The sequence below is a fragment of the Clinocottus analis genome, unplaced genomic scaffold, assembly GCF_023055335.1.
Source record: "Clinocottus analis isolate CAN_PGR_092001 unplaced genomic scaffold, fCliAna1.0.p SCAF_7, whole genome shotgun sequence".
NCBI lineage: Eukaryota > Metazoa > Chordata > Actinopteri > Perciformes > Cottidae > Clinocottus > Clinocottus analis.
The window spans coordinates 7,324,708-7,346,171 of NW_027176229.1; the positions used below are offsets into that span (position 1 = coordinate 7,324,708).

The following is a 21,464-nucleotide window of genomic DNA, read 5'->3' on the forward strand; positions in this document are numbered from 1 at the left end:
ATGGCCCACCTGGATATTACAAAACATTCACGTAGCTCAGCCAGGACCTGACAATACACCTGACTTGTGGGATGATTATTTAGAGAAGTATACAGTTGGGTAACATATGGGAAAACCTTAAGCGGCAATAATACATCTCTAATGAGTCCCTTTGACGACATGAAGCTTTTAGGGTCATTTAAAGCATTTCTGACCAGATTTTCTGATTTGGTTCAGTCTAATTGCAGCCAGCAGCTGTTGTTCAAAAATTGCAAAGCAATTCACTTGTAATACTAAATTAATATGATACAGTTTCAGTATATAGTTTCAGTTACAGTTTTTTTCTCACTCAGAAGTATTTCTGGTTTCTACATCCCACGAGTCAAACCTCTGTTTCTCTACTCTGAATATATTGCATATTTTGGCCACCATTCTCTTCAAATGCAATCCACCCCAGAGTGATGAGATGTGCAAAGTAGCTGGTGGAGGATGGGTTTAGCCCAGCAGAGCCTGGTTGGACGGCCGCTGTGAATGTTTGTAGCGCTGGCTTCCTGCCTCTGTAATTAGTGCTGTCACATCAGTGTCCTTCACACCCAGTGGGCAGCTGGAGCGAGAGCTGCAGGCGGCCCCCCTTTACGACATGATCGATGGGCTCGCCCTGCCTTCAAAACCCCTATACCGCTTGATGGAGATATGCGCGCGCACAACCGCACACTAACATATAAACATGCACACGTGCAAACATAAATAATTTCCAGATTTCTGCAAATCACAACATTCATGCACAACAAACAAGCTTGGCATGAGCTCCCCGCACACGTATACGTTACATACAACATTTTATATAGGCGTGAATATACTTTATATACACTCTATATACTTTGCTTTTTTGCATTTTTTGTTTTTTATTTAATACTCTTACATGTAATATGTTCTTCTCTGCGATTTTATTTTATATATTGAGTATTTTTTATACTAAATATTTTTACTCTGTAACTTTGCTTGCTGGTGCTATAAACAAATTTCTCCCTGAATAATATAGTATCTATCTATCTATCTATCTATCTATCTATCTATCTATCTATCTATCTATCTATCTATCTATCTATCTATCTATCTATCTATCTATCCATCCATCCATCCATCCAATATGCAAACACTTTTGGGGTCTTTACATTGACATATTTATTTCCTGAAGATCTACTGTAACCCTTACCTTAAAACAAATCCTTACTACACACACACACACACACACACACACACACACACACACACACACACACACACACACACACACACACACACACCACATATACCAGGGGTAGAACTTGAAGTTTTAAGCAGCAGCACAAGGCCTAAAAACCTTCGAGGGATTTGTGTGTGAGAAGATAAAGTGAGAGAGAGATTATAATTGTTAGGATAAGTAGTGCTCATTAATGCTCCAGTAAGTTTAAATAAATTACTGTATGCCTCATCAACTTCTCAAAGTATTTTTAAAAACCTGTCTAACTTTTTTCACACAAGACGATGTGGTCATAGGAAACTGTTTCAGAACAACTTTACAAAAAGATTACATGCCACTGTATGTTCTTAAACAAGGGAACCAAACCGTCAAACATCACACTCAACTCCTACTGCTGAAAACATTAGTTTCAATCAAATATGAGTCTGGAGTTGATATTCAAGAGCCCACAATCTTCCAAAGTGTCAACATGTCTATTGAGACCTAAGTGAGATAAAGTTGAGGATCTAAATGTCATCTGTGCTTCAACAGGCTGCGAGAGTCAGACAAGAGCGCTCAGTACGACAGAAAAACAATCAATGCTGCAGAGACAGGAAAACAAAACATAACAAAACAGGCAAACAAAAAGACAAAAGGATAAGACAACCTACCTGGATTATCCGTCAGCTGGGATGAGTGAAAGCAGAAAAGGCCTTTGCTGCTTGTAGGGTCGCATCAATGAAAACATGCCACTGGAATGCCAACTAACTATCGAATGGTACAAACTCAGCAAAGAGGAAAGTTTCTCTCTCTCTCTCTCTTTCTGTAGCTCTCTCTCTCTCTCACTCACTCTCTCCCTGTCTCTCTCTCTCACACACACACACAGTTGGTTCAATAATGGTCAAACTAGGACTCGGCAGAGAGCTCCAGGCACAAAGTTGTTTCAGAATATGGTTGATACCTCCCACCAATAGATAACTCTCAATATACTGTACCAGCAGGTTATATATAGCATTATTAAAAAAAAAAAAAAAAAAGTGCTAAAGAATAGCGCGTTACAGGAAGCCGCTTGTAAAAAACACCCTATCTGTGGCACCTTATCTGATCATACATTTTATATCAGTTTTTTTCCAAACGTTTTTCAGCTCCATAATTGGATGGGAATAAAGCTTTTGTAACTGATGACATTTCTGGATAAGAAATGTTGGTATTTACCGGGTATTAAATTCCTCAAGAAAGCCAAAAGGCTTCCAGTTCACATATGTGTGAGGAGATGATCGTGGCTATCTGTGATTTAAAAATAAATACTTTTTTACAATGCTCATGTTGTGAGCTGCTGTGGCTCAGATGGTTAAAATACAAACATTTTGCAGTCATCTTGTTTATTGAAACACAATTGTAAAGATCAACATCATGTTTCAGTCTTTAACGTCTTCATCGTTTCATTACAGAAATGCCTTTGAAGTTTAATATTAAAAAAAGAAGATATTCAGCCACATGCTGTGATTTAATGGATTAAAGCCTTCGCAGCTGGCCACTAGCCCCGATGTTGTGCTTATTTTTGTTGTTGTATGAATTGCAATTCTCACCCATAGAGTATGGGATTAAAATCCTCAATGCAGATATTCGGTGTAACAAATCAATCAGCATGTTCTATGATCGTGCTCCAACTAGGGATCCTTTCGGCTAGTGATTTTACCGCGCATGTGTTGTACCAAAGATATGATGCGGTATGGCTCTGTGAATTCTCTTTTAAGCCTATTTGCTTGAAACACACCCAACGGTTATGTCACAGGGGTCCAGGAGTACAGATCTAGGTCACTGAAGTATGGTGACATTTCAAAATGAGGCACATCCTGTTCAAGCATGTGTTACTTCTATACTAGATTACTGCAATTCCTTATTATCATGCTGCCGACTCTCTCATGACTCTACAGTTGATCCAGAATGCTGCAGCACGTGTACTAACTAATTAAAATAAATGTCCTTACCTAAAAGGCTTTGCCTTGATGATGCACCATCATATCTTAAGGAGCTCAGAGTGCCATATTACCTCACTCGAGAGTTGCGCTCACTGAATGCAGAGCAACTTGTGCTTCCTAGAGTCTTAAAAAGTAGGTTGGGGGCTAGAGCTTTCAGTTATCAAGCTCCTCTTCTGTGGAACCAGCTTCCACTTTCAGTCCAGGGGGCAGACACAGTCACCTCATTTAAGAATAGGCTTAAGACTTTCCCCTTTGATAGCACTTATAGTTAGGGCTGGCTCAGGTTTGCCGGGTTCAGCCCTTTGATATGTTGCTATAGGCCTAGACGGCTCGGGAACATCCTGAGGTACACTGACTTCCTCCCTCTTCTTCTCCTCTCCTCCTGGATGAATTCATGTCCCATCAATGCACATTGCAAACTTTGCACACATCCAAACAAGCCGTTATTATGATAATAAGGATATGAATTGTTGATAGAATCAGAAGAGGAACAACAGCTTCCACGCCGTTTTGTCAGGAAACAGACTCTGGTTTTTGAAAGATCACTCTCCATATCGCTGGCTGCACATATATTGAGTTTCCATAATAGCGTACAACGTGGAGGTTTCTCAGGAAATATCCTGAAATTACAGCACACATGGTCTTGCTTCCTGCCTTCTGCCTCCTGCCTCTTGCCTCTTCTCTTTATGTCCCACAACTCCTGTCAGAATATACAAACAAAGATGTACGCGGATGATGCTGTAATCTTTACATCAGCTTAAAACAACCAAGAAGCTTTACGCATCCTATCGTGCGCTATGTCTGATGTCCAGGCTTGGCGGGCACACACACCCACACACACACACACACACACGCGCACACACAATTGCACTCAGCTGTGGCTGATCGCATCTCATCTCAGCACCTGCTCCCTGAGTCGCTCCCGCACTTCCCCTCCGCAGCTGAGCCTAAACTACACCCCCACACTAAGAAAACTGTGTGTGTGATTTTCTCTAAATGTGCTCAAAAAATAACACACCGGAACATATTTGAAAAGGTAATAGAGATAGACTTAGTAACCGAGTTTAAGTACCTAGGAGTGATTCTAGACTCCACCCTGACCTTTGAGAGCCATGTAAAAAAGGTAGTAACCTACATCAAATTCAACCTTCAACCTACTAAACGTCAGGCACATCAGAAAGAGTTTGACAGAAACCGCAGCCAAGGCATTCCGACATTTAAAGATCTTCGCTCATTTAGTGTGCAGTCTGAGCAGCTGGTCACTCACGTGCACAGCAACGCTCAAACCCATAGCATCTCTGCATAAGAGAGCACTCAAAGTCTTTGACAAGAAACTGCGAACCCATCATCACTGCCACATCCTGAACAATTATAAGTTATGAAGTTTTGTCAACCCCATCAGCCTCAGGCAGCATCATCTGCTCCGCTGAACGGGCACATCGCACAGAGACCTGTCTGCGGTCCTGCAACTAGAGTCACCAGAACCTCCGACAGAGGCGACTGTGTCATTTCACACAGGCGCACCACCTTCGGTCAGCCGGTTCACATGACCATCCTGTTAGGGAGTGTCCAGCCTGCAGCACTTTTAAAGAGCACATGAAGGGATGGCTGTTGTCCACCCAAACTTAGTTAGTTTATCCCGAGTTTGCAGTATTAGTACGGTCATGGATATGTGATGTATTAATGTTAGAGGAATGAAAACTTAAATGTGCAAATTAATGAATGCCCTTATGTGATAAGATATGTGATTCTTTTTTATCCATTGTGAACTTTTTATTGTTTGATTATAGTTTTTTACTACTGCACTTTGGCGTGACCTTTTCCTGTCCATTCTGGCAGGGGGACAGACAATGGAAATCAGCCTTGCGGCTGTAATTGGGTGCAGTTAGATTTTGATTTAGAGTGTTCATCATTCATGTACATAGGCCCTCTCAAACTAATAAAAAACTTTATAATCCTTCTGCTACACATTGTACAAACTTATAGCGTGTAGAACGCCCGAGGAAGGGTATTAAAGGTAGTCTTTAAAACCTAATGGAGTGGGACTGCAGATCCATAGAGGTGCGGCTGTAATGAGTGATTAAACTGTAAAAAGGTTAAGAAAGGATGAGACAGAGAGGTTACGTTTTATGAGAAGCCCTATTGTAACCATAACCATGCACCATAAGAAATTCTTAGTCTTGATACCCTGCGGGAGAAGCTCCTGATAAAAGTCTCAAATCACGTGGAGCGTTTAGTGTGAAATTGACTGCAGATTGCTTGGTCAAGCTTTCCCTGTAACAGTTGTCAGATAGTAGGTAATTCAATCAAGGGTGCACACAGGCGTGGACACTTATCCATCCTGCAAATGTTGAGAGAGAGAGAGAGAGAGAGAGAGAGAGAGAGAGAGAGAGAGAGAGAGAGAGAGAGAGAGAGAGAGAGAGAGACAGAGGGACTAATTCTCGTGACATGTTTTGCATAAGAAAAGGCATTCAAATATGATGAGGGATAAATATATATTCAGCAGAATCTTATTTACCACATTATAAAACTGAGATAAACAAGATTATAGAACCCGCTGGTGAGGGTCACCTTCATTGATTTACTGTATTTGTTCCCCTTTACCCACAATCTGACCCCTAGTAGCCATTATGAGGCGTTGGACTGTTCAAAGCAGTGGTGGACATGACTGAAGTGAGTTGCAATAGTATTCATCCTCCTTGGTGTTTCTTTTTACTATTTTGTTGCACGTCAACTTAGAATTTATTTTAATTTGTATTTACTTTCTAATGTAATGGACCTTTTAAAAATCGTAGCAACATGGAGACCACGAGATCTCCAAGCAGGTTTGGTACTTAGCTCCACCTCCTCTTGTCATTTTGGTTGCCAAGAACCGAGAGGGCAATGGCCACTATTCCTTTTACAAATTAGTATATTTTGTGGAAGCTCCATTACGTGAAATCCAAATAAAAATCCTTTTAAATTTAAGGTTGAATAATGCAACAGAATAGGAAAAATATCAAGGGGGATGAATACTTTTTTTTCCTTTTTTTTCACATATCCTGCCACTATACTTTTAACGAGTCACATTCCAGATGCAAATACTCATAAACAAAACAAATTAAACACTGGTGGGGGCTTTTCTGCAGTATTCAGTTTGTTATGATCAATATTTAAACACATTTTCATTGGCATAGCTGATAGTAAAGTTATGATAAAAAACTAAATTATATAACCTCTCTTTAGTTCTGAAGCCACTCGCTCCATCATACGGTTATTGACAATGTGTGCTGCAATCTGTGCTGCAATTTCAGAATATTTCCGAGAAACCTCGACGTTGTACGCTATTATCTGAACTCAATATATGTGCAGCCGGCAATATGGAGAGTGATCTTTCAAATACCAGAGCCTGTTCCCTGGCAGATAACGGTGTGGAAGCTGTTGTTCCTCCTCTGATTCTATCAACAATTCATATCCATATTATCATAATAACGGCTTGTTTGGATGTGCGCACACCCTGCTCCTGCTCCCTGGACCCTGACAGTTTTTCTTTTATGGCTGACGCAGTTCCTCTCGTTGCCATAATTATTCCAACCTGCTGTCTCTTGATTGTCATGATGAGGGAGGAAGAAAGGTGAAGAGTGAATGCAGAGATATGACCTGTAGGAGAGAAAGCGGCGTACATTCATGTGCCGTTTGTGAATTGAATTAACATGGTTGCTCTCATCCAGATAGGCCTTTCAGGAGGCAGTGTGGAGAATAGGATTGGGGTTGGGGGCAAGAGTATCGGCAAAATCTGCTTCTGTCAAACCAGTTTGCAGATAAACTTGAAATTGAAGTCCTAAAAAAGATCTACGTATTTTTGTCAGTGCTTAAGAGTTTTTGTGTTGTTGTTGAGAGAACAGTGCTGAAGCTAAGACACCCTTCATCAGTCATTGATTAGGTAACGATTGACTGAGAAGCGTTCTAGTGAAGTCACACACTTAATTCCCCACATCCGCGTCAATAACATTCATCACTGCCTCTCTGCCTCGCGGTTCTTTTTCCTACGTTGTGAATTCTCCTTCACATCTTTCCTTCACCTCATGGCAATTTCCACGGAGGTCACAGAAAAGGGGTCAGGAAAAGACGAAGGGCGTAATGCTTTATCTATTCAACTCAATTGGTTGCCTGGCAACTGGTCCTGGCTAAGAAATTAATAATATCAGTCTAATAATAATGTCAAACTATTAACAGTTCAGTCCAAAGGTGGACCAGAGCCTGTCAGTTTAATCACACTATATTCATCTCGTGAATATACAAGTGTAAATTAAAAGGTAAACTGGGTTATATTTAAAGAAAATACATTTGGTTATAAAAATCACCTGCTTATCGGATCACTATGAGAAATGTGCACGATATGGTAAAAAAAAACAACTTCTACAGGCAGAAAATTGAGGTTCCCTGTTAAGTTTGTGACGGAGAGCAGCACATCGCATGTGGGCGATACTGTACGCATGCCTGCCAATGGTTTCACATTATTTTCTTGATCTATGTGCCAACAATAGTAGGAAACATGGTTGTAAACAATGCTACATTTGAAATACAATTATGTAAAATAAAACAAACACATTGGTTTGACCTCACACAATGGGCTTTGTGTGAGCTACACAGTGACATGTATTCCTCTCTGGAGACAAACAATGATCAGTTTGCTGTTGACGTTTATTATAACGTTATTGTGTTCATAGGCAAAGCAACTCAGCACAAAAATCAGTAGACAAATTCAGCTTTATTGACAAGAACAGTAGTGCTGATACAAGGCAGGAGCTCGGGGAAAGCTCAAAACAGTGCATAACTCAGATACAAAAAACCGGCAAGAGTAGCTTTTCACTGGATTTGTACCCTTTAGTTGTTCCATTAAAAGATGGAATAAAAAGTTTAGTTTAAAAATGGAATAGACTGAAGCCCCCCTGATGACAGCCTAACATGTAAACTGAGAATTTTTTTTAAATTTTTTTAATTTACTTTATATACAGTACAAAACATGCATCCCATGTTATTTCACAACTACCAGTCTTACAATGTACACCGACTGCACAAAATCAAATCAAAATCATAGTTAAAAGAAATAATACACAAACTGTACACATCCGTCACAGACGCTACACGCAAGACATACTTGGCTATCCTATTTCTCCGACACTGAAGAACATCTTTTCAAGCTACCATTAATTTACACACCAAATAGTACTGTCCTCTGAATACTGGGCTATTTTTTTTTAAAACAGCCTGAGGTAAGCTTTAGATTTAATAAATTAAAAAGTGACATAATGCCATAAATCTTTGAATATCAACAGCCACAAACAAGACAAAAGAAAGGTTGTTTTTTTTTAAGCCAACGCTGCATGTTGTTCCTTCAATTTTTGTTATAAACAGAAGTGCCAAAGTACTTTATATCCCTTTAGCTGACCAACTTTCTTTTGATCCAATGACGGACAGGTTCAACCATTAAGTAGTGCAACACAACTCCAACAAATGCAATGATTACAATGACAGAAAAAAAAGGCAAAAAACCCAGAAGGCAAGAAAGGGCAAAAAAATACCAATTTAGTGTTCCCTTTTCTGCTTCCGGCCGACATCTACCTCGTCCAGCCCGGTGGTCGATCTGGACTGCTGCATTTCTCGGAGCTGAGCGTGCGTGCGAGGCGCCTGCTTCTTGAGCTTTTGCAAGTGAACATCAATGGGGTCGAGATCGGGCTCAACGACAGGGACAGGCAGGTAGCCGCCGTCCCTGGGCAGACACATACACCAGCCGGCACCAGCCAGGTCCAGCTCGGTGTACTCAACATCCTTCTTCTTCAGCTTGAAGTCCACCATGTCGGTCGACTCGCTCATGTCCACCAGCAGGTTCCAGAAGACGCAGCTCAGGATGATGCCCAGCAGCTGTAGAGACACATGGGACCTTGTAAATACAAACGCCTCTCGGGGTTTTGAAAAAATAAAGTCATCAACGCCATTGTTTACTTTATTATTTTTATCAATCAATGACTTTACACCAAGAATGTCAGAAAGAAATTACGGACATGTAAAAAATGTTTATTTATTTCTCAATAGACACAGCTTGAATCAGAACGGAATTCTTTTGGTTAAATCATCAGCACAAAAGATGAAACGCTATGTCAAAAAATGTCTGGTGTGAAGTTAAATACAACTCCTAGAGCATTTTGACAGAGACATCCACTGAGGTTAAAGTTCTGATGCGGGTCTAAAGTAATACAATATCCCCACTAGTCACACCGCCGTTTGTATGAAGAAACATCCATTTACAGTGACGAGACCTCTCACCCAGAGCACATAAGCCACAGCAAGTCAAAGAAATGGAAAATATTGTCTGCTAACAAAGTTAGTTTAACACACAGAAAACAGTGGACACGTAACTCTTTTTAGACAAACTTATTTAGCTACAATTTATTCTGAATCAAAAGCTGCCGGAAAGAACCAATGGTGTTTATTTATGCAGTTGTTTTATAAGTGTAATTGTTGTAATTACTCCTCCCTGAGGATGCTGCAACAAGTCTTAATGTATCGATGGGAATATTATACACTGTTATGTGTAGGAGCCAAATTCCAATGGATCAAATGGGATGAAATCAAATGGCGTCAAAAGTTGAGCCATGAAGCACCTTTTTGAAAAGGCAATCAATTCATGTTAAGTATGTTAAGGACAGATTCTTTTTATGCAGCAGGGAAATTTGCCAGGCAGTGTTGTTGTGTGGAAAATTAAAATGTCTGAAACCGTCACAGGAAGACGGGAGTTTACAGTTCAGAGATCAAGGTTCATTTTAAGAGGTGCATTTGATTGGAAAGAGGGCTTCAAACCACATTCAGTGTCAGTGAGTCGGTGCTATGAGTTTTAAATTACCTGTGGCAGACCAATGGCGCAGCAGAGTGCAACCGTTATTCCAATGTTGTCACTCATCCAGAGGTTGACTGCGTGGATGCAGCCTCGCACATGGATCAGCTCATGCAGAGTTTCACGCTGATGCACAGACCAGAGCAAGACACAAGAGGAAAGTTTCAGTTTCAAACTGAACAGTAACTACCTCTAAAAACAAAGCGAAGACTACTAACATGTTGAGTCAGTGAAGTTATAATACTCCAAAGTTGTCACACACAGTAAAAAATATTTTTCATTTCAGCTGTTTGCTTTGAAAACTAGATGCTGGAGGATGGAAAAAGAGACAAATGAGTAATCTAGCATGACAGACTCTGCATGCAACTCCATGTTATCTAGAAACAACACACCATGAGTGATCTTTTCAAAAACGTTGCTCTAAAGAGGGATACAAGTAAATTATAGTTGCTAATGCGAATCCTTCTCAAATAAACCTCACAATAAGCTAGCAGAATTGAAACTGTTAATATCAGCTTTATGTAATGTTTGTATATTCCTTCACAGTCATGAAATACTAGATAACATTGCAAAAACATCACGTGCTACAGGGAGCATATTATAGTCAATGACTAGATGCTTACGTATCGACATCAAACATTATTATTGAACTGAGAGAGTACCAGAACAGGCTCCTTCGAAATCACACACTAAACATGTATTATGTATGTAAAAATGTATATGTGGAGTGAAAAGGAGCGGAAAGCGTCCTCCAACTGCTTCACTGTAAAATAAATAAATAAATAGGACCAAATAGGCCTGTCAAGCTGCCAAGAATTAGTGTCACAGAATGTGATGACGAGGATCTCAGCTAGTCTGAAAACTGACTGAAACAAATCATTAGGACTGCCTAAAGATCCGATCAGGAGTGTGTGTGTGAGGAGCTGCTTCAGGATTTGTTTACTCATTTTCTTCCACCTCAGTAGTTACATTTTATATGTGACACTTGTTATTGGATTTTGCATCAATGACTGACTGGATAAGCCCAAAACATGCATTCCCATCTGGTTATTTGATCTATACGGTTTATGAAATAAACTATGTATATGATAATTTCCATGATATTATATTTGATCCATATTGCCTATTCCTAAACTGCATACGATTGATAATGCCAACATGTTAATTTAATAATGATCTCCTTAATAAACCCACTAATCTCTGCAGCTCTACTATGATGTAAGACAAGTGGGACTCTTACTTAAATTATGACAGCAGACATTTCCATGGTGGGTATAATGAACTAACGGTTTCTAAAGTGGTCTAAAAAAAATCAGTTACCTCTGTGTGAACCACATACGTTGCTGGAGTCAAAACTAATATTAAAATGTGTCGACAATAACCGGTTGTTCCTCTTACCTGATGGTCCAGAGTCTTGTAACCACATAGAGTGTTGACGACCTCTCCTACCTGTGCAAAGAGTTCAGATTGAGAAAGTCAGAGAAGAGACTTTAACTGACCTAAGATCACAAGAGACAAAACCATGGGGACATAAGTGAGAGTAATGCTCCTCAAAAAAGGGTGTTCCTGTCCCCTGGCAGTCAGAGCATGAACTTAAGTGTTTGCAAAATGGCTTCAACCATGACAGGTAGGGACTGATAACAGTAGAAACCTAGCCAATGTTCAGCTTTCCTAATCGAGGCCTGTATCGTTGTGTGTGTGTGTGTGTGTGAGAGAGGGAGAGTGTATTGGATCATCTGTCATTAGGTTTCTGCAGCATAGCTCTGCTGCTTCCAGAGACAGTATCAGTGTTTTGAGCAGAGGGACAGGAATAATAACGGTCATGTAGAGGGTGGAGGTGGCCACAAGGGAGTAAGAGCTAATTTATAGAGAAAGCAATCCTAAAGGCCATATATGAGAAGCTCTTGTACAATAAATGATGCTTTGGGAAAGTAAGAGACTTCACTAACAAGAGACAAGCGTTATTAAACAAGATGGCTTCAACATCACTGATACTCTAATACCGGATGACATAGTATCGGTAATTTCTAATTAACAGGCTGAATTGGTTCCTCTGAAATGTGCCCTCATCTGACAGTGGAAATCAAGTCTGTCTATTTTCAGTCCATTTCTCGCACATCTTCAATCCGATCATGGCCTTCCAAGCAAACAAACATTCCATATGGCTGATCAGTCTGAAAAGATGGCATGAAAGTGGGAAAATATCCCTTTTCATTTCAGAAGCATCAACTCCACGAGTTTCCGAAATACTGTATCCAGTTTTTTGGGGTGACTTCACACCCAACTGGTTACGTGCGTTTCATATCAACGCTGGTGCATTTTCCTGTTTGTATTGCTCGGAAATTTGTTAATATCATTTTTCCCATGCTCATAAATCGCATGTGTGTGTGTGTGTGTGTGTGTGGGGGGGGTGTTGCCAGCACTCACCTTGTGGCGAACACAACAGGTATATGGAACCCCACAGGCTAATGGACCAGTGCCGTTGCAGAAATGGTACTGGTTGACTCCCCAGTCCTTATACTCATCCCCTCCACAACATGAAAACTGGAAGACAAAAGAATATTCAGACAAGTCAATCATGAACAAAGCATGCTTTAAAAACAAAGGCTCATTTCAAACTAAAAAACGGAAAACAAGCTTATGTTCTCTTACATCTCTTGAATTAAAACAACCCGCTGAGTTTCAGCTTCTTGAGCGAAATCCACACTTGTGTTTCACCTCCGACTTGAGACGGAGATCACTCACCATGTTGCCTTCTTATCTCGCCTCCCAAGACAGACAAAATGATCTCTGTCTACATCAAAGTCATACAGCAAACTAAAATACATTTAGACATGTCTACTCATGTGAAGACTGGAGAGTTTCAGACAAATTAAAAAACTATCATTAAGTACTAGGGGTGAGGAAAAAAGTCAATACAGCATAGAATTGCGATAATTTGCGTGGCGATATTGTATCGATACAGGGAAGCCGAGTATCAATCTTTCATCAAATCATTTCTAAACGTTTTGGTCCCAGAATAATGAAAAAAAATGTATTTTTTGTTAAAGTTTTCCTTTGGGAACAATTTGCGGTTGACAAAAATGTAATAAGTAACATTATATGGCAATACTCAATGTATCGCGCTAATATTGTACCATGGGACCTCTGGTGATTCCCACCCCTTTTAAGTACTGGGATTAGGTGTCCAACATGATGAAACCTTTTCGCAGTCAATGAAGGACCTCTCTATCTCTGTGATCGTCTGAGCTGCATGCTGCCAGGAACCACACTGGCTGTGCAAACAAGACATATTTACAAGCAGTGGGGGAAAAAAGAGAAGACGACACGAGGCAGGAAGTGGAATTTATTGCTCTCTCTGCTGACGAAGGTGATGAGAAAACTGTAAGTATACCTCGATACAAAAGACAAACTGTGAAAATGGCAGTTGCAAGACAAGAGACACTTTAGTGAGCTCACAGCCAAAAGGTTAAATGCTCATAACAGCCAATTAATTTGTCTCGAAGTTCAAAGACACTGAGTTCATGCTTCAGCGGCGCCAATACTGAAGCCAGTTCTGCCATTATTGCTGACATAAAATACTTCTCAAACTGAGAGAGCATTCGATATTCCTAAAATACCCAATATTGTATTATCCGGTTATTCGCTTCATTGATTTAGGAGCTGCAGACTGACAGAAACTACATTTGTGCCCATTTTTCCCCCCCACTATTTTTTGCAATAATTATCATGTCTATCCAGGTAGCCAAGAACACAACTTTATCTTTTTGCTGCTCTAAAAGATTATTTTAGATATTTTTAGAAAAGCAAAATGATGTAGAGTGGTCTGTCCTTTTTGACCCGGCTACATGAACCACAATAATGAATAATCTCACTGGAGGTCCAGTTTCTTCTTCAGCGAGTAGATAAACTGCTAAGATAGAACTTGTCTTACTGGATATCTTCAGTATTTCATGAAATGATAATGTGCCAAGAGGAACTGAAGGTACGGGTGTTTCATTTAATTTTCAAATGGGAATCATGCCAGACTGAAGGTAGACTGACTCTTCACAAAGTCTTACTGATACTAAGGAATAATACTCAAATTAACGACCATGTCATCTTTTTATGAAATGACCATCTTGGTGCTAAACTGGCTGGATTAAAATGCAGGACAACAAAGCTGTGTGACCATCTGGCTTACAGAAAAATATCTAGCAGTCATCATTAAAGCTCGGAATAATTCACAATTAATTATTCTAAGCGCATCAAGTTGTCGAACTTTTTTCCTGCATTTATATTGTAACAATATAAAAATGACATTTTTTATAACAACAGACAGCATTCTCATTTGAATCATTATTACTGTCCACATATATAAGCAGTCTGTCTCCTAATGTAAGTGTCCTGTTCATATTTTCTAAATAAAATAGCAAACCACCTTTTCCTGCATGTAGTCCAAGATGTTTTTGAAGTCCAGATCATCGTAGTAGTGTTTAATTCCTTCTCGTATACTGTTCTGAAACAAGGCAGACGTCTGGAGACAGTGGAGAGGGGCAGAAACAGAGAGGAGAGACGGTGCCAGTCAGACAGTTCAGTGAATAAGTAGTGACCTCACTTTGGCGAGAGGCCATCAAAACGCTGATCACATATGAGAATGTACAGGATGTGTGAGAATGTGACGCTTACCTTGTTTTCAAAGATGAGAGCCGTGGTGAGCCCGATCGCCTGGAGAAGCAGCAGCACACAGAGAACACAGAGGAACTGCGGAGAGAAAGAGAACTAAATCATAGAGTATTCAGAGGAAATATTTAGCACCAAGAAAACCAATTACAGCCCTCATATATACAAACAATTACTTTCAGCATATCAATGACACAAGTTATAACACACGGATAAGTTTGTCAGTGTGTCCAGAAGCGATCTGGAAGATCGGTAATTTAAGCTCTTGGAAAATAAGGTGTGCCAAATGTAACAATTCCCAACGTAATTCTGTGTCACATACATATTATTCAATATCGCACATCTTCTACTGTGTATGGAATTATTTTTACCATGTATAGGGCGCATCTTTGGCATGAAATGTATTTTGGTTTATAATTTAATTCCATCTCACAACATTTTCAGTTTGTAGTTTAACTCTGCATTTATGATATTGGATAGGATCAATATTTTAAAAGACTCTGTATTGGGTTGTTTGATTTATTAGATTATTTATGGAATATTTGCTGACAGGCTTTGAAAATGCTAACGAGACAACCAAATAGCAGCGCAACGTTCATGTTTCTTAATGAGTAGTATTAACTCAAGGCCCTCTGGATGACACGCTGCTCCTTCTCTTCATCAAAGCATGAACAGAAACAATATCGACTTCCTTATTTTATGGTTTTCATAGTTGCGTACTAGCCACAATAATATATCCCTGCACACTTTTAGCTCGTTCTGTTATTGGCAAAACCAATAGCTGTGCTTTTGCATTTGAGGTGAGACGAAAGTGATCCTTAATGTAAATGTTTTATGAGATGCTGCTGTCAGGTAAACTTTGATCACAGTATGCATTTCTCAGCTTTGATGTGTGTAATTTGCATATTTACAATATAAATGTACACATACATGTTTTAAGGCATACATTCATAGGTGTTTGTTTAATTCCCTATTTTATCTCTCCTTACCGCTCTGAATTTGTAACACAAATTGTATACAATTCTAAAAATGTCTATCCTAACCATTAACATTTGAGTTGCACACACATCATTGAAAATAAACATTAAAAGACATGCGCCCACATCCCCTCCTCCTCCTTTATCATACCTACCATGTGCAGCAGGGTCTTGTTGTCCCTGAGGGATCCAACCATGCCCACCATCGACACTGTGAACATCACCAGGCCCAGCAGGATGAGCACCACGGCAGGGGCCAGGAAAAGGCCCTCCAGGGTTCTGTTCTTCTGCCGTTCCACTTCGGCATACACCCCCACACACAGCACACAGAGACCCATCAGCTAGAGGGAGAGAAGGGAGGGGGGGTTATGAGATAGAAACCGTGACAATCCTCAGTATGAAGAACCAGTAGTGCAGCGCTTTTGAACTTTAAGCTTCAAGCATCTTGGTTTTTTGGCTTTTTTTTATAATTATAACCGGAACACTGAAAAAGACATTTGTAGGTGACCAAAGTTTTACAATTCATTTTCATAAATTGAAAACCTGTTGTACAGGAAGAAAAGTTTGAAGAGGAAGAGTCTTTCTTGACTCTAAATGAGACCATTAATTTATTAACTGAACATCATGCAGTATCAAAGAAGACTTGTAACTAGCGATTGAGACCATAAACCTATGGTTTCAATGTTTGAGCTAATAAGTGAAGTGAGAAGTGAGGCCATTGTCTTACTGACTTATATGCGATCAGACTTATTTTTACGAGACCCCCTCTGCTGGCCATTTAATAAAATACAAATTTAAGGCACATCTGCATTGGCTTCCCTTTTAAGGTCCAGAGATGTTGCCACCTGATACTACCGTACCTTGACATTGGTTTGACATTCCAGTTCTGAGGAAAGCAATCAAATAACCGTTTTGGGGCACAGGACCACTGCTTTAACCTCTCGCTATTAAGCAGCATGGATTAATTTCCCATGACCTTAGAGAAGTACATTTCGCTGAGCCCTCCGACCTGAGCCCAGCATGGGTAATGCTCGATCACAAGCAACGCTGATGAGGGCTTGGTTAGCCTCCGTGACAAGAAGGACAAGAAGGGCTCAGCCAGACATTTCTCTGTTCTTGGCTGAGATGCACGGCATAGTTCTGCCAGTGTAGTGTCTTCCATCTTAATTTAAGGATTAGGGTCTGCATTATGCACAATGAATGGCCATGCTCTGTTTTTAAAGCTAATATCATCCTGGGGTCATTCTTCTCACATCATAGTGCTCCACATACATATCTAAAATAAGTGATGTATTAGGCAGGGAAGATATGTGTTGGTTTAATATCCATCATCACTACCATTTGAATCTCAAAACAGTGAATCACAGTATTACATTAAAATGAGCTTTACCAAGTCTAAGCGCGCTGAAAATACAAGTTGACAAATGAGTTAAACAGAGAGTGGCGTTCCATATTCATCTAATGCAAGTGTTACAAAATAAAAAGTAACAAACAATGCTGGTTTTCCTGCCATTGATTTTCAATTAGAAACAGAGGCAATCGGCCTTAAGAGTGGGGTCCATCTACTGCAACTCCATTTACTGCTCACAACCCTCCATAAAGCATTGGCAGATACATTTGGCTTCAAGCCAACATCCAAAGTCAGCCTTCCTACGTTCACTGCTGCATTAATGAAGATAAGACTAAGTAGCAGACTTCGCAGAAAGGAATCCGATACCAATCCCCCCAAAAAAGAAAAAACCCAGAATTGCTTGCATTATATCAGTCATCCCAGGACATTAGAAGAATGGGATGACTTGCAGCTTTAGGGTTCATTGGATTGGGTGCTCAAGGCTCCTGAGCAGCGACACTGTACAATGACCCCTGTCTACTGTTTGTTTAACTTAATTTAAGAGAGAACAATGCACATGCATCAACATGAGTACTTCCATCTGTAAATGTGCCAGATTTAGCCATACAGGCTCATTTTAAGTCCCTGGCATGTTGATGGTATTACAGAAAACATAAAAGATCTATATGCACAGACAAAAAGCACATAAGCACAATTAAAAACACACAGGCAAAATAAAAGTAAATAAAATTCCAGATTATGACCGCATGTTTGATTGTCCAGTTACCGTTTTATAGATTCAATTAAGATGTGATGCTCCGTAGTTCTGTCACTGTCAGTACAGTGTTCCAGGTTTAAGAAGCTTGATTTGAAAAAAGAGTCAGCCCAAAGGTACTTTTTCTATGTGGTAGCCCCTCTGGTAGTAACTCTCGACTTATCTAAAATAAGTCGAGAGTTTTGTTTTTTTATGATTTCATTGAAAGGGGATTGGGGAAATATTAAGTCGAGTGAGCACTGTTGGCCGCTGGCTTAGTGTAGTCACTATGATGGCTGTTGAGAGGCAATAGAAATGCTCCCAATCTCCTATTAGCCCCTTAAACATGTTAATAATAAGGTGTATTTGTATTTGTAGTATGGTGTGGTATGAGTGTAACTAACCTAAAGCAAAAACAAAGGGAAAATAACATTAACCAGACTTTTCCAGACCAATATCCACTTGACACCTGCAGCTAAGAATCCCACTTAACATACACTCACCAAACACATGAGCTTTTCTCTGTTTAGCCAAGCTGGGCCTCATTCTATTATCACAGCAGTAATAGGGAGAGATATTAGAAGGGAGCGACAGATCCAATGAAATTATTCATCTAATCTTCTTGGAGATAAAGGTGGTGTAGTGGTGAGATGGAGGAATAAAACACAGGGTAAATGGGCCTATAAAGGCTGAGGATGACTCATCTTTACTTCGAAATGACCTGAAAGGCTTGACCAACAATTGTTGGATGCCAAATTAAAACAATTGCACTTAAAGCAATCAAAAAATAAAATATTGATCAAAGTTTTGGTAGCTGATCGATCAAGCTGCCAACATTTCTGGTGGTTTGGTTGGGCAATATAGAGAAAATCAAATATCCCAATATTTTTGACAAAATATTTACATATATATATATATATATATATATATATATATATATATATATATATATATATATATATATATATATATATATTCATTCATCAGCCACAGACTTGCCAGGACAATAGTATTAAAAATGGGTTTCAAATAATGTTCTCACTGTACATGTGATCTTTAATAACATGGTTAGGAAGGTAACATTTCAAATAGGCCGGCATAATATGTATGAACAGAATTTTCAACAACGGAGTCATTCATATATAATTTACTGACATGACTATTTTTAATCAAACAATGAAAATATTGAATGAGCAGCAACAGAGCCATTCACGTTGCTGTTATTTCCTGTCGGCCAAACTATTTACCCACATTGGCGTCCCTTTAAGTGGATACAACGCCCTGCACCACCGTGCTGTTTGCTCACCACATATCGCTGGGTGTTGTACAAATATCTGATTAAAACATTTTGCTGTGTCGGTATCTTGTTTATTAGATTGCCCCAAATCCTCGTTTTGTCAACGGATTCAAATTTGGGAGGATGTTTATCTTGCAAGCTAATCGTTCACCAGCTAGCTAGTGTCTAGAGAATTTCACACCAAATCCCATTAGAAAATACGGAAACTTTATATTGCATTACTAAACAACAAAAACACAATGTTGCTATCAAAATGTATGACTTGCATTCTAATTAATATAGCCTCCTGGTAAATACGGAATGCATTAATTCCAACATTAAGCAACAGATTTAATTACAATTACAGTTTTACCCGGTTTCACACTGTAACGCTATAAAAGGTGGTTAGACATACTTTTAGGCAAATCCGTGTTTTACATTGAAGTTGTCACTCAAAATGTCGTTATCCTGGTTCTGGGATGTATGCCGACTTGTACAGCAGACTATATATACTCTGAATATGTCTGGGGTCTTGATCCAACATATATATAATGTGCCTAGAGCAGTTATTAAATTTAAACGCAAGAGTTTTGTATGAGGTTTTGAGAGCTGACTCACTGACGCTAGTAGGTGGCTCACGTCGATTACAATTTGCCGACACTGTTGCAGCTCAAACTTACTAAGGTGCATATAATACTGACGTTAATAAATGTACCGCAAACTTACCGAGAAGAGCATGGAGTAGATATTTAAGGTGAATTTGATGAAGTAGTAGAAGTGGTTGGTTTTTCTCAATTCAGAGTAGGACGGCATGGCTCCTGACATCAGTAAAGCTAGCTTGTCAGCTAGCTAACGTTGGTTATCCCTCGTTTAGTTCAGACAGTATTAAAATAATGATATTTATACATCAACTGTTGTTAATGAAAATTAAAAAAGGGTTTTTAGAGAATTAACTGAATTTAATATATGTGTATAGCAGCCCTCATTTCTCACATACTATTGTGTATTGCCACTGAAACAAAACCACTTCCGTACGGCCGGGTCCAGGCCACGCTTTGTTTTGACTACATTCTTAAAGGGGCAGTGAATACATCCTCCTTATTTACTGAGATTGAGCTGCTACGGTTAATTTGTGTCATTTGTGTTTAATTCCAACTATCATACTTGTGACATTTAATTGTGTCAATGTTTATTGCTTATGAAATATTACAATTTTAATTAGACAAACCAATTAAAACGTTAACAAGCAGAGTGTTCTTTGACATGAGGTCAGAAGTGCTAGATTGGTCCCTATATCAGCAAAACACGTGTGTAACTTGTGGACAAAAATTGACATCAACATTTTATTTATCCAAAATAAATAAATTGAAAATAGAACGACAATAAAATGAGCTCTTTATAGAAACTGGGTCATACTAGTATCAACATAGTAGGCATGTTAAAAGTAATGAAATCCTTGTTGCATTACTTTTCTCTTTATGCAAACTGAAAAGTTATTTAAATTATCTTGACAAAAATATGCACATAAGTCAAACTTCAAACCTTTAAGTTGAAAACATGCTTTTGAGAAATACAATTAGATAAACTAGTAACTAAACGCTGTAAAGTATTACTTACAGACTCTTATTAGACAGGCTAATCCCTCTTGCTTCAGGTTGCATCAGTTGTTGCCGCAACCAGGTTGGATATATTTGGCATGCTTGTGACATTACTGATGCATTCGCAAATTGGTTTACACACTGGCAAAGCTGGCCATGTGTTCAACAAAATGATAATGAGCACAAGTGTTTGAGATTCTAATGTTTAGAAGTTGGTTTGTTTTCTTATTCTGTTTGAATCCGTAATTTCACTTCTTTCTAATTTGCTCAGTCCTGGAGAAAGATTTATTTACATAGCTGTGGTGCATAGTGTCAGGTGATGTGCAACCTCATCTCATGTCTACACTCCAATGTGTGTGTGTTGCAGAGAGAAGGATGAGCCATGTCGTTGGGGTACATTTGATGAATTACTGAAGTCCTTCAACCAACGTTATCCTCTTTTTGTGTAAACATCCTCACTTATTATGTCTACTGTCATCTGTTCTGTGGCTGACCCAATGACCTCTGATCTTATAGTGGACTGCTTTGCCGTGATATGGAAGGGCAGTTTTACTAGAATTGCATCAAATGATTATAAACAAGAATAAGTTAACAAACAAAAAAATGAATGATCATGCACTGCTCTGAAAAATCCATCACATTGATAAGGGCTTCTCTCACTCACCAGTATATTCATTGATCTTTTTTCAAGGAATTGCACAGGGACGTATTAAATCACCCCTGTGCACATTTTGAGGGCCAGGTTGTCTGCAGCTCATAAAAGAGTCTCACATCTTTCACACATAATTGAGTTTAAATATTCAACGAGTA

The 21,464-nt window shown here is 39.3% G+C and overlaps 1 protein-coding gene across 1 annotated transcript; it reads right to left on the reverse strand.

Moving 5' to 3' along the window:
• Positions 1-7,914: 7,914 nt before the first annotated feature.
• zgc:110329 (uncharacterized protein LOC550500 homolog) lies at positions 7,915-20,098 on the reverse strand. The gene is made up of 8 exons (XM_068566907.1): positions 19,783-20,098; positions 15,852-16,037; positions 14,726-14,800; positions 14,478-14,573; positions 12,485-12,601; positions 11,456-11,506; positions 10,067-10,183; positions 7,915-9,087 (listed from the first exon to the last, which is right to left on the reverse strand). The coding sequence occupies exons 1-8, from the start codon at positions 19,879-19,881 to the stop codon at positions 8,752-8,754; spliced, it is 1,077 nt and encodes a 358-aa protein (XP_068423008.1). The 5' UTR covers positions 19,882-20,098; the 3' UTR covers positions 7,915-8,751.
• Between the last annotated feature and the right edge of the window lie 1,366 nt (positions 20,099-21,464).